The sequence below is a fragment of the Oncorhynchus kisutch genome, linkage group LG2 (assembly GCF_002021735.2).
Source record: "Oncorhynchus kisutch isolate 150728-3 linkage group LG2, Okis_V2, whole genome shotgun sequence".
Lineage (NCBI taxonomy): Eukaryota > Metazoa > Chordata > Actinopteri > Salmoniformes > Salmonidae > Oncorhynchus > Oncorhynchus kisutch.
In genome coordinates this window covers 61,443,362-61,457,918 of record NC_034175.2, presented here as the reverse complement: position 1 = coordinate 61,457,918, position 14,557 = coordinate 61,443,362, and the positions used below count along the sequence as shown (strand labels likewise).

The 14,557-nt window shown below is 43.0% G+C and overlaps 1 protein-coding gene across 2 annotated transcripts; it reads left to right on the top strand.

Moving 5' to 3' along the window:
- The first annotated feature begins 2,869 nt into the window (after positions 1–2,869).
- LOC109903132 (atypical chemokine receptor 3-like) lies at positions 2,870–13,922 on the top strand. 2 transcript variants are annotated; one of them, XM_020499770.2, is made up of 2 exons: positions 2,870–3,032; positions 9,710–13,922. In XM_020499770.2, exon 2 carries the CDS (start codon positions 9,760–9,762, stop codon positions 10,879–10,881), a length of 1,122 nt encoding a protein of 373 aa, XP_020355359.1. In that variant the 5' UTR covers positions 2,870–3,032; positions 9,710–9,759; the 3' UTR covers positions 10,882–13,922. The 2 variants fall into 2 exon arrangements, with proteins under 2 accessions (XP_020355359.1, XP_020355351.1); XM_020499762.2 differs by having other exon boundaries at positions 2,870–3,058.
- Positions 13,923–14,557: the final 635 nt, after the last annotated feature.

Below are 14,557 nucleotides of genomic sequence, written 5' to 3'. Positions count from 1 at the left end.
TCCAGCTCCGCGTATCGGCCGGGCTAGATTGAGCGTCGAGCCAAATGCCATGAAGCCGGCTCTACGCATCTGGTCCCCAGTGCGTCTCCTTGGGCCGGCTTACATGGACCAGCCTTGCGCACGGTGTCCCCGGTTCGCCTGCATAGCCCAGTGCGGGCTATTCCACCTTGCCGCACTGGCAGAGCGACTGGGAGTATTCAACCAGGTAAGGTTGGGCAGGCTCGGTGCTCAAGAGCTCCAGTGCGCCTGCACGGTCCGGTCTATCCAGTACCACCTCCACACCCAAGCCCTCCGGTAGCAGCTCCCCGCACCAGGCTTCCTGTGCGTGTTCTCGGTCCAGTACCACCAGGGCCAGCACCACGCATCAGGCCTACAGTGCGCCTCGCCTCTCCAGCGCTGCCAGAGCCTTCCTCCTCTCCTGCGCTGTCGGAGTCTCCCCCCTGTTCAGCGCTACCAGAGCCTTCCGCCTCTACAGCGTTGCCGGAGTCTCCTGCATGGAGCAGCCAGAGCTGTCAGTCTGCATGGATCAGCCAGAGCTGTCAGTCTGCATGGAGCAGCCAGAGATGTCAGTCTGCATGGAGCAGCCAGAGCTGCCAGTCTGCATGGAGCAGCCAGAGCTGTCAGTCTTCATGGAACGGCCAGAGCTGCCAGTCTGCAAGGAGCAGCCGGAGCTGCCAGTGCAAGGAGCTACCAGTCTGCAAGGAGCTGCCAGTCTGCAAGGAGCTGCCAGTCTGCAAGGAGCTGCCAGAGCTGCCAGTCTGCATGGAGCAGCCAGAGCTGCCAGTCTGCAAGAAGCCGCCAGAGCTGCCAGTCTGCATGGAGCAGCCAGAGCCGCCAGTCAGCATGGAGCAGCCAGAGCCGCCAGTCAGCATGGAGCAGCCAGAGCCGCCAGTCAGCATGGAGCAGCCAGAGCCGCCAGTCAGCATGGAGCAGCCAGAGCCGCCAGTCTGCCAGGATCCGCCAGTCAGCCAGACTCTTCCAGATCCGCCAGTCAGCCAGACTCTTCCAGATCCGCCAGTCAGCCAGACTCTTCCAGATCTGCCAGTCAGCCAGGATCCGCCAGTCAGCCAGACTCTTCCAGATCTGCCAGTCAGCCAGACTCTTCCAGATCTGCCAGTCAGCCAGACTCTTCCAGATCTGCCAGTCAGCCAGACTCTTCCAGATCTGCCAGTCAGCCAGACTCTTCCAGATCCACCAGTCAGCCAGACTCTTCCAGATCTGCCAGTCAGCCAGGATCCGCCAGTCAGCCAGACTCTGCTAGATCTGCCAGTCTGCCAGACTCTTCCAGATCCGCCAGTCTGCCAGACTGTTGGTGGAATTTCTAAATTCCTATATGTTTTATAGCCAAAATCAAATTCGCACTCTCTCAAGTTCATTAATGAGGTGTAAGTTCATTAATTATGCATGAAGTAGATCGAGACCAGTCTTAAAAGCCAGGTCTCTGTTATTTACTCTGTCTCTGTCTCTAACTCTGTCTCTAACTTTCTCTGTCTCTAACTCTGTCTCTAACTCTGTCTCTAACTTCTTCTCTGTCTCTAACTTCTTCTCTGTCTCTATCTCTGTCTCTGTTATTTACTCTGTCTCTGTCTCTAACTCTGTCTCTAACTTTCTCTGTCTCTAACTTCTTCTCTGTCTCTAACTCTGTCTCTAACTCTGTCTCTAACTTCTTCTCTGTCTCTAACTCTGTCTCTAACTCTGTCTCTAACTTCTTCTCTGTCTCTAACTCTGTCTCTAACTCTGTCTCTAACTTCTTCTCTGTCTCTAACTTCTTCTCTGTCTCTATCTCTGTCTCTGTTATTTACTCTGTCTCTGTCTCTAACTCTGTCTCTAACTTTCTCTGTCTCTAACTTCTTCTCTGTCTCTAACTCTGTCTCTAACTTCTTCTCTGTCTCTAACTCTGTCTCTAACTTCTTCTCTGTCTCTAACTCTGTCTCTAACTCTGTCTCTAACTTCTTCTCTGTCTCTAACTTCTTCTCTGTCTCTAACTTCTTCTCTGTCTCTAACTCTGTCTTTAATTCTTTTTGTCTCAGTCAACGTTTTTTGTGATATTTTTCCACATGATTTTGCCAGTGTTCTTGACTATACCACAACCCCTGCATTTGACATTGTGCTCAGGATTTCAGACAGACCTCAAAGTAATAGACAGTTTATAATTGCCATACATTTTTTTCAGTTGGTACATCTTTTAATCATATTGGGTGGTTTTGGTCTCACATGTCTGGAGAGGCTGGGTTGAGACGATCTTGTGGTTGCTCTGAGTGAGTGGAGGGCTGTGGGTGTGAGTCTATGGGTAGCTTTATGTTGTTGAACTCAGTTTCATAAATAGTCACTAACAGTTGAGAGGAACTGAGAGAAGACGGGTGTGGACTGTGAACTTTATTTGTGTGGAAGGGAACACAATTTCATACTCACAACTGAATAACACAGTTTAAATACACTATTCATCGTATAGGGTACAACCACAAGCTTAAATTGGCAAATGCAATACATGTTATATGAAGTTAGATGGGTCTATCACCAAAACCACAAGAATGAAAATGACAACAAAATCAGTCTAGTTGCTATACATTTTGAAATAAGGAATGTGCACACAAAAAAGTGTACATTTCTATCATAAACATATCTCAGATGATATATGAATACTATTAGCGTATCTCTTTGGGTGTCTCTGCACACCAAAAATCCAGCTTTGTACAAAGCACAAACGTGTTTCAGTCTGTTGGGCAATTGTTTGTGGGATGTAAAGTGGAAGGAAATCTGACGCCTTTTCCACTCTTGTAAGAAACATCAATGAATGTGTTGACTTGCCTTGAAAGGCGTATCACTCACTACGCAGTATATTAATAAGTGCAGTGGGAGGTATGAGGCCAGGTTCACAATCGCTGGGAGGAGACCGGACACTCACCCACTCAGTCAAGCCAGATATCGGAGAGCTCACAACCACCATCTCTCCCCATCTCGGACAAAGCATAACATAACTGGACATCACTTCGCACTAGAGACACTGTGCCATTTCTTCGAAGAGGCAACTAGTAAGGGATTTTTTTCTCAATTACAAGTAAGGCATTTTACATACATGTTAGTTTATTTTGCTAACCACTTGACAGGAGCATCTCCATAACAAGAGCCTGCGGACCAAAGAGCTGCACACACACCAAAGAGCTGCTGTTTAACCAAATGCCCAATACGCAAGTTTTATGTTTCAGCAAACACTGCATTTGTTAGCCTAATGGTGTATTGTTGCAGCGGAGTTTTGGGTAACATATTAGCCTAATGTGACTACTGGCCTCTGAAACTGTTCAAGTCATTCTAGTCATAGATAGAGACATCCTCTTTCGCAGCGTGGCGCGCGGATTAGCTGAGCGCATTCAATGAGCGCTGCCAGTTTACTACACCGAGTCCCCTGGTATTTGATAAGGATTGTGGTTTGTTGTCACGGCAGATTTATGGGACAGACAATGGGACTGAATTGAATGTGCACTCAGATAGGCTTCAGGTCGTGTGTAAATGGGTCGTTCCACGAAATGAGTCCCTTTTGCGAACCGTTAATATTTTATTTTGTAGAAATTGTGCACCAATATTGCATTTTAAAAGCCTGTCATATTAAATGTGAAGTGCCCGTTAATATACATGGACAATTCTATAAATCAGATTTATAATATGAACAGACTTCATAAAGTGCAACATTTTTCACTATGTGCAACCTCTGTGACTTCTAAGAAGATTTTAACCCACTCAACCCCAACATTTCTCCAATCATTTTGAAGCCCAATAATATTTTTGGTTTTGTCAAAGTAATTTCTGAAGACAATTTTTTTTCTTCATGCAGTTAATGATTCATTTAAAACTGTCACTCATTTTGCCAACTGGTCTCAGTGCATTTTGTATTATTCTGTACGTAAATCCGAGACACACCCTTTAGTATGATATGAAGGGTTGGGGAGTAACGGATTACATCTAAGGGATTACAAAAATTACCAACACATTTTTTACTGTAATCCGGTACATTACCAACAAAAATATTGTAATCAGATTACAGATACATTTGAAAAACTAGATTATTACTTCGAGGATTACTTTTAAATTCAGAAAGGATGTTTGCGAGAAAAAAAAAACATTTGACACTTCTCTGTTTTCTGAAAGACATTCAAATCAGCATTGAAAAAAAGCGCAAATGTAAATTTGTTCCGCCTGAGCGAGTCTGACCACAATTCAGAGACCACTATGATGACACACCAAATGTGTTTGATGGATCGCGGGAAAATAGCAGGAAGAGGCTTTTGTAGGCTACAGTCCAAGGTATGTCTTCCAATGATGCGACTGCTGTTGGCATTCAAAGATGATCCAATTTGAATAAACGCTTGGAGGTGGGTGACAGCAGTGGTGTAGTCTACGGCGATACAGATATCACTTATTATTGATATCTACATAGCGCATTGGTGTAAATCATTGCTGCGCTCTCATTTAGCTATTTGCGATTTACGGACTGTGGTTGTTGTGGATAGCTGTTCACAAATCTAAATGAGTATTTGAAACCAATAGTCGTTGAATTCAAGAAGTTTAAGGTGCCTATCAATCATGGTTTTTGAAATCAGTGGACAGCCAATGAAAAATGCGCTCTTATAACAGCTGCATAGTGCTGATCCAAGCCTGTGGAATAAAAGTGGGGCTTTTATTGCGCCATCTAATTCATGCTGATCAAATAAATAAATCCATAGGCCTAGTGGACACATGCTCAAACTCGCACACTTTTGATAGATTTAAATTGGCAATCTGTAGTTGCTACATCCATTTTTGGAGTAATAAATATCTATTGATTGCTGAAGAATATAACTTAGAAATGCCTCATGAGCTTAGTTCAACTGTCACGCTCCATGAGAACCCAAAATATAAGCTTGTTTTTCTCCAATGTTTGTAAACATTGAAAATGTAAACAAACACTGTATAGCCTCATAACATGGTTAAAACAATAATTTTAATATCATGGATGGTCAGTCCTTGCATCCATAGCTCTGACTATTACTCTGAGAGTGAATACATTTCTCCAGGCCCATGCCTCAGTTTTTTATCAAAACAAAGGTGGGGCAACTTGTTATTGTTTCATCTGTGGATTTGCCCTTTAAACAGCTGCATATTATCAAGATATCAAAGTGTCACCAACAAAAAGATAAACAATAGACCTGTAGCAATTGCAGCATATGGCATTCATTTTTCACATGTAAATAGCACTTTTCAGTGGTGCTCAAAGCAGGCCATTACATGAGCACAGCATTTATTTTTCAACTCGATTCAATGACCCCAATCAGTCCTCCATGACAACAAAATCATAAACAACAGAGTAGGGCTGGCTCATAAGTCCTTTGTTTTGTGGTCATACTCAGGTAAAACAATTAGGCTAATCTATACTTCCTTAGGTCCAAGTCCTATTATTGAAGATCAAGGGATATAACATTTATATGAAGGACTGGAATTCTGATAGACTGGTTTTTAATGTAAAGATATATTTTTATCGAATTATTATATGTAGTAAAAAGCGATGGGTTAGAAGAAGCCAAGATAACCAACCCATAAAGTAAAATGAATCATCCATATATGGCCAGCTATATGAAGTTTATCATTGATTTATCCTGCAATAGATGCCGCTCAATTAGTAACATACATTTGTGTCTTCTTCTAATGCCGCTTAAGGGGAAAGTAATCTAAAGTAATGGAATGTAATCAAATGAAGTTACTGAGTTTGGGTAATCCCAAAATCACGTTACTTATTACAATTTTGGACAGGTAACTAGTAACTGCAACGGATTACATTTAGAAAGTAACCTACCCAACCGTCATGATATGTTACGTTTGGTATTGTTACATAAAACAGATGGTTACTTAAGGCAAAATCAAAAGTAGGGTGGTTGGTCGGATTGTATGGGTAGGTGTATAACGCAAATGTCTAGCAACCCAAAGGTTGCGAGTTCAACTCTCATCACGGATAACTCCTAAACTTAACCTTAACTCCTAGCTACCGTTAGCCACCTAGCTAGAATTCGTAACATATCATATGGTATGCAAATTTATAACATTGTATGTTTCGCAAATTTGTTACATATTGTACGTTTTGCAAATTCGTAACATCCTATTATGTGAACTGAACTCTCGTTTTAATATGACACTAACTTCAAATGTAAAAGCAGGTGAACTGGTTCAACTATTTTTTGCAATTTTCTGGTGTTTTGTGGTGGAAAACTGAGTGGGTTAAGCATAATATGTCAACCCTGTTACCCATAGAATGACGGGCTAGAAATGTTTGAACAAGAAAAAAACATTGTGAGCCTTGCATTCAATTACTGCTGGCTGTTGCACACAAGCGTCCATTCCCCTAGTCACAAGGGGCACGTTCACATAGTACCTTAGCCCAAGACTAAGAGCCTCACCAGCCCTGGACTAACGGAGATTTTAATCCGTGGCTAATGCAAGTGTTCACACTTGCACATTCTAATGTGGGATAGCACCAACCCTAGCCCAGAAGCACGGTGCCAAAGCAGCCGGTGTGAAACGCGGTCAAGAACAACACATACAATGTTCTCTGTCCAATCACAAACACATACAATGTTCTCTGTCCAATCACAAACACATACAATGTTCTCTGTCCAATCACAAACACATAAAATGTTCTCTGTCTAATCACAAACACATAACATGTTCTGTCCAATTACAAAAGCTGCACTTAATTTGCACATGCTGTGATGCGCTCCTCGCACTATTTTAATAAGTCAATGTATACGATTTCATCCTTCCATCTGACAAAAACGTGGACAAAAAAACTAAATACTTTCGTCCATGCAAAACATTTGTTGCTATGGTTAACAAAACGGTTGCTATGCAGGCCTCCTGACGTCTTCTCATTTTTCTAGCCATCTGCTCAACAAACTCTACAGCTGAACGGGCAGAAAACTCTCAATTGTCATCAGTTTTTATAGTTTTTCTATTGATATTTAATTGGATATATGCTAGCAAACCATTATAATAATATTGTTGCATGATTTCGCATAGATCTGAAAAGTTCATGTTTCGTTCATGCACAGCATTCTCTGTACAGGGGCAACATCATATTTCAAAAGCGAAACATTGTTTCCGAGGTCTGACAGGCAGACAGGAAGGTTTATACAAACCATCGCTGTTGGAAATTGAAGTCTAGAAGCAAGAGGAAATAATGGGTTAATAAATGCCTTAATGCTTATAACATTGGTCGCTTGGTAGAGATAGAATGTTGGTTGTATGTGTGTTCGTCTGTTAGCCCAGGACTTTGGTATACACGTGTGAATCCTTAGCCCAGGGCTAAAGTTGAACAAATGCTTATATGTACAGGTTAAGCCTGGGGCTATGAACAATGCAGTGTGAAAATGCCTAAGGGGATTTATGGCTGATTTAAGATGAAAACTCCAACCCTGTTACAGTCAACCCTGTTACTTTATTTGGCAATTAATAGGCATGTATTATAGTCCTTTTTTATTTATTTAACCTCTTGGTGGGATGGAATGTGAGATGGGAAAACATATTTTTTATGATAAAAAAAAAAAAATCCACCAAGTTACACTATCCTCAAGGGACTCATGTCATGGAATTACCCAAGACAATTTTGTGTTTTACCCAACATAAGTGTGTGTGTATCTCACTGATTAAAATGTAGTAGTTCCCTTGCCTATGAACAATTATTTTCTGATAGAATTATAAGGCATTTATAAAATAATAATTGTGACACATGGGTAATCTATTAGCATAGTAAAAAGGTAAAAAATGTGATTCGATTTGAGATGCTTGGGTACAAAAGTTTCCCAATATAGCAAATATATAACTAAAACTAAAGAGTTCCTCTTCCTCATCTCATTTTGCTTTAGCAGCTACACTATATATACAAAGTATGTGGACACCCCTTCAAATTAGTGGATTCGGCTATTTTAGCCACACCTGTGGCTGACAGGTGTATACAATTGAACACACCGCCATGCAATCTCCACAGACAAACATTGAATGGCCTTACTGAAGAGCTCAGTGACTTTCAACGTGGCACCTCTATAGGATGCCACCTTTTCAACAAGCCAGTTCGTCAAATTTCTGCCTCGCTAGAGCTGTCGCGGTCATCTCTATGTGCTGTTATTGTGAAGTGGAAACCTCTAGGAGCAACAACAGCTCAGCCGCGAAGTGGTAGGCCACATAAGCTCACAGAATGGGACCCCTGAGTGCTGAAGTGCGTAGGGCGTAAAAATCATCTGTCCTCGATTGCAACACTCACTACCGAGTTCCAGTTTGCCTCTGGAAGCAACGCCAGCACAATAATTGTTCGTCGGGAGTCTCATGAGATGGGTTTCCATGGCCGAGCAGCCGCAAACAAGCCTAAGATCACCATGCACAATGCCAAGTGTCGGCTGGAGGGGTGTAAAGCTCGCTGGCCTGCACAGAGCCCTGACCTCAACCCCATCGAACACCTTTGGGATCAATATGGAACGCTGACTGCGAGCCAGTCCTATTCGCCCAACATCAGTGACTAACTTCACTAATGCTCTTGTGGCTGAATGGAAGCAGCAAAGAGGGGACCAACTCCATATTAATGGAGCCTGGCTGCCAAGTGGGTGGGCCTATGCCCTCCCAGGCCCACCTATGACTGAACCCCTGCCCAGTCATGTGAAATCCATAGACTAGGGCCTAATGAATTTATTTCAATTGACTGATTTCCTTATATGAACTGAAACTCAATAAAATCTTTGAAATTGTTGCATATTGCGTTTATATTTTTGTTCAGTATAAGTGGAAAATGTACCCGGGTGGAAATTAGTGTGTAACCGGTTGATATACCCGACAGCTGGCGCTAGTGGCAAACACTGATAACCCAGCTCTGATGTCTCCCCACGTCTCAGTCTGTGGACATATGTGCCAATCAGGAGGAAAAGGAGAGGTTATATTATTCATGGTTTTCATGTCTAGGGTTTGTTCTTCAATCGCTCACATCCCTCCCGTCATGTTGTGACTGTCAGGGGAAGAGAGACATCATACCTGAGTGTAATCATAATCAGACATACAGAGAGGTCAGAGGTTGTGCTGTAATAATATAAAATATTGAGCAGTTTTTGTAAGTGTTCATGATGCATGTTGCATGAGTGTGTAGGATCCCTTTGCGTGTGTGTGTGTACTGTATGTGATTAGTCTCAAATGTTTTCAGATTACATAGTTGTGGTTATGACAGAGCTGTCCTTTGATCCTCTTGCGATGCGATCCTGTCTTAATCTGGATGTTGTGTTTTTTGGACTAATGGCAACATAGCTGGTGCAAAAGATATTCCTCAATCAACCCAAAACAACAGAGCCATTAGGAATTAATAAAGCATTGTTTTAAGAGTTAACTACATTTAGATTTTTTTCAGATCTGGTGGCGTATAATAAAAAGTTCTATGTTTTTTTAGGGTTAATTTCATTTGGGTGCTTATAAGATCTCATAACATACTGTAGAATGCAGGGCTCTGTGAAGAAGTTAATAGCTTTTCTGATCTAGCTCTGCCCCAGGAACGGAGTGAGGTCAGGACTGATGGGTTGAGATCTTGTTAATAAAAGTCAAAGGAACTCAGGGCAGCGCTCTCTAAATATAGTTCAAACATTTACTGTGACATGGCAAACAGACAGATTGAGATCAGGACTGATGGGCTGCTGTCTTCTTGTCTTGTCTTCAGATCCCAGATCAGTGAGGTGTGCCTGATCGTTCCCAGAAAACGGCAGAAGGATGAACAGCTTCGATCTGGATGAGCTGTTCGACACGTGGGAGGACCTGAACCTCACAGGCCTCCTGGAGAACGGGACGCGCGTGGAGATGGGTGGCTGTCCCACAGCCTTCGACCGCAGCGCCCTGCTCCACTCCATGTGCATCCTCTACGTCTTCATCTTCGTGGTCGGTTTGGCCGCCAACAGCCTCGTCCTCTGGATCAACATCCGCGCCCAGCGCACCACCTCCCCTCGCCACGAGACCCACCTTTACATCGCCCACCTGGCGGCGGCTGACCTGTGCGTTTGCATCACGTTGCCTGTGTGGGTGAGCTCCCTGGCACAGCACAGCCACTGGCCCTTCAGCGAGTTGGCATGTAAGCTCACCCACCTGCTCTTCTCCGTTAACCTCTTCAGCTCCATCTTCTTCCTGGCCTGCATGAGCGTCGACCGCTACATGAGCATGACACGGCCGGCCGACAGTGAGGATGGAGGCCGGCGCCGGAAGCTGATTCGCCACGGCGTATGTATGGGGGTGTGGCTCCTGGCTCTGGTGGCTTCCCTGCCGGACACATACTTCCTGCGGGCTCTGAGGTCATCACAAGGGGAGGTAGTGCTGTGCAGGCCGGTGTACCCAGAGGAACACTCCAGGGAGTGGATGGTAGGGGTCCAGCTGAGCTTTATCCTGCTTGGCTTCATCATCCCCTTCCCTGTCATCGCTCTGGCCTATGCCCTCCTGGCCAAAGCACTCTCCTCCTCCTCCTCTTCCTCCTCGGCAGTGGAGCAGGAGCGTCGTGTGAGCCGCAGGGTGATCCTGGCCTACATAGTGGTGTTCCTCGGCTGCTGGGGGCCCTACCACGGGGTGCTCCTGGCCGATGCCCTCTCCCTGCTGGGCCTGGTTCCTCTGAGCTGTGGGCTGGAGAACGCCCTCTACGTGGCGCTGCACCTCACCCAGTGTCTGTCCCTGCTCCACTGCTGCGTCAACCCCATCCTCTACAACTTCCTCAACAGGAACTACCGCTACGACCTGATGAAGGCCTTCATCTTTAAGTACTCCACACGTACAGGCCTGGCCAGGCTCATAGAACAGACCCATGTCTCAGAGACAGAGTACTCTGCCGTCGCTGTGGAGAACACACCATAGATCTGAGACTGAACTCTAGAACACACTCTGTAACTCAAAAACACATCAAGGACATTTAGAACATAGTCTAGATCAGTGGTCACCAACTGATCCATCTCCAAACATTCGCCAAACATTTCTGTAAAAAGCCCAACGAGAAAGCCTTGCGTTCTTAATTGTTTCGTGCTGTTTGCGGTAGGTGCACTTCATTCAGCTGCCCTGCTTGCCAGGTAGTCGAAGTGTTCCCATTTTTAATAATTTAAGGTACAAACTCTGCCTACCCAGTGGTCGTGAAGATCAAATCAAGTACACCTATAGGCCTACCGCTGGCCAATCAGATATACTATATATACAAAAGTATATATATACTCAAATGAGTGGATTCGGCTATTTCAGCTACACCCGTTGCTGACAGGTTTATAAAATCAAGCACACAACCATACAATCTCCATAGAGAAACATTGGCAGTACAATTGCCTTACTGAAGAGCTCAGTGACTTTCAATGTGGCACCGTCATAGGATGCCATCCTTTCCAACAAGTCCATTTCTGCCCTACTAGAGCTGCCCCGGGCAAATGTAAGTGCTGTTATTGTGAAGTGGAAACGTGCAGGAGCAACAACGGCTTAGCCGAGAAGTGGTAGGCCACACAAGCTCACAGAATGGTCTGTCCTAGCATTGCCTGTATTCGAGCTGCAGCAATGATTGTATATAGAGTTCACCCAATAGCTGCATTATTTTTTTAACTGCTAGAGGTGTGTGTGTGTGTGTGTGTACGTACGCGGTGTGTGGACCTTAAAGTCCACTTTGTAAATAGTTAGAAGGGCATTGAAATACTGTACATATATTATCATTATGAGATTGTTATTGTTCATATTTTTGTACATATTATAACATATTTATGGTATGCTTCAACTTTCCAATTTTATATTTTGTATGTTTTTAATCATTGTGTTGTGGATTCAGAAGTCTATTTCAGTAATGTCTATGTGTTCATAAAGCTGCCTCGTTGTAAATGAGAGTCCCTTCCTCTGTGACACCAGTCCTGCTGTCTACTTCAATCTCATAATACTTTGAACCAGCTCCCTTTCCTCTTCTCCCTCCTTCTGTGACCCCTGACCTAGAATGACCAGAGAGGTCCCGGAATTGTCTCAGAAAATGTTGAGTTTTCAGAACAGTGATCATTTAAGGAGAGGCGACAAGGAAAGGAAGCTAGGTAGGAGTGTTGACACAGCCTCGATGTCTCTATCACCACATATAGCATAGCTGTAACTATACAATACGTTATGGCTAATATTAGCATTAGAGATCATAGTGAGACACGTGTGCTTCATATGGCATCAGGGACGCTGCATCAGCACACAGACCACACCACAGCACAGACAGTGAGGGCTTTATGACCAATAACCAAACACAGCTTTACTGCATCCATGTGTAGGCAGCCACAGCCACAATGCTGGACAGATGTGCATAAATGCTGCAGTCTATCAATACGAAAAAGAGGAACTACATTCTGAATCTTTTATTGGGATATATCCTGTGTGTGTCTATGTATGTCTGTGAGTGCGAGAGAGACAGAGCTCGTATGTGGACGTGCATGTGTCTGTGTGCGCGTGTGTGTCTGTCTTCATGTTGTGGGCCACGGTCCAAACAGTGTGACACACAGTGTTCCATGCCAAATTATGATGTTGGATATAGGGATGAGCATGATTATTTGAATATTCATATAACCGAACGGATGTTAGTATTTGAATACTTGTGTGAATATACATTTCTGATAGGAAAAAAATGTATAGGTCTATTTTAAACACCCACAACAGTAGAAATCAATTTCTCGAGCTGAAAGACGATGACCAGAGCTTACCCGTGATGTTGCACAATGATGCAAATAATTCATATTTTTAGTCATAGTACATTATGATATATTTGGGCTTGAAATGCCAAATCCGAATGTGTGACTTCGGATGTTTCTGTGAGTCTTATGCCTTTTTTCTTATGGGATGACGTGCAAATTCTTTACAGCCTATGTTTTGTTTCAGAGCTGGGTTTTATTTAAATGTTACCACCCACCAACATGGCAATGTTAATTCATCAGAAACACCTGCTGTAAAGTTCTTCCTATTCGCAAGTCATCTGAGAGCTTAACATCTTTTCTCTCTAGCAAAAACATGGGTTTCTACTAGATAAAACAGCCACAAAGTCAAAAATGTCTATATTATACAGATTTGTGAAAACAAAAATGTGCTTTTTGGTCTTCATTTCAGGTTAGGGTTAGGCTAAGGTTAGCAGCGTGGTTAATGTTAGGGTTAAGGTGAGAGTTAGGTTAAAAATCCAATTTTAAGATGTGAAAATGTAGAAATAGACGGGGTTCATGACTTTGTGGCTGTGTTAACTAGTGACGACCCTACACTTGCTAAGGAGCAAATTAAATTAAAACAAATTAATGTTTTTGCATCTCCCCTTTTTTTTACAAGCAAATTATCATAATCCATTGGATAATTTGTCAAGTTTCACTTATTTTTCTGCTAGTCTGCATTCCAGTTCCACCTCAGACACCGCCAAAATAACCACTATGCGGATGACGGCTAAAGCGGAACTGATTGAATAGAGTCCTTAAGTAAAAAAAACACAAGTATTTTCAATATCCGGCTATCCAACAAAAATGAATGATACTATTCAAATATTGAACAGATGTCAAACCCCTATCCCTAGTTGGATATGTCCTAAATATTTATGTGTACAATGCTATTTCTGTCTGTGGTAGAAAATATTTTGATACGTTGTCATGAGTCATCGTGTTATCTGATTGGATGCACATGTATCCTATTACATTGTAAGGGTTCCAATCCTAGCAGTGATTATTAAAACAAAGAAACAAAGACCGACATGTCTACAAGAAGAGGCATTCCAATATATTTTATAGAGATATTTTATGTTTACTGTATGTTATGGATTTTGTTACTCATTAAATACCAAAAATGAATACTATGTCTGAAGATCTTTTGCTTTGTGTTAGTACTTTAATCACAGCTTTTTAATTAAAGTAACAAATGGTGAAATTGAACCATTGTTCATTGCATTACTGGACAGTTTTAGTATAGCAGCTCTGACTAGACACCTCCGGTGGATGAGGTGAGCTATATTTGAGCAATAAGGCTTGAGGGGGTGTGGTACAGTGCATTCAGAAACCATTCACACCCCTTGACTTTTTCCATATTTGTTTACGTTACAGCCTTATTCTAAAATCGATTAAATAGTTTTTTCCCTCATCAATCTACACACAATACCTCATAAAGACAAAGCAAAAACTTTTTTTTATTTTTTATGTTTACACATTTGTAAAATAAATAAAAAACTGAAATATCACATTTACATAAGTATTCAGACCCTTTACTCAGTACTTTGTTGAAGCACCTTTGGCAGCGATTACAGCCTCGAGTCTTCTTGGTTCTGAAGCTACAAGCTTGGCACACCTGTATTTGGGGAGTTTCTCCCATTCTTCTCTGCAGATCCTCTCAAGCTTCGTCAGGCTGGATGGGGAGTGTCACTGCACAGCTATTTTCAGGTCTCTCCAGAGATGTTTGATTGGGTTGAATTCCGGGCTCTGGCTGGGCAACTCAAGGACATTCATAGACTTGTCCCGAAGCCACTTCTGCATTGTCTTGACTGTGTGCTTAGGGTCTTTGTCCTGTTGGAAGG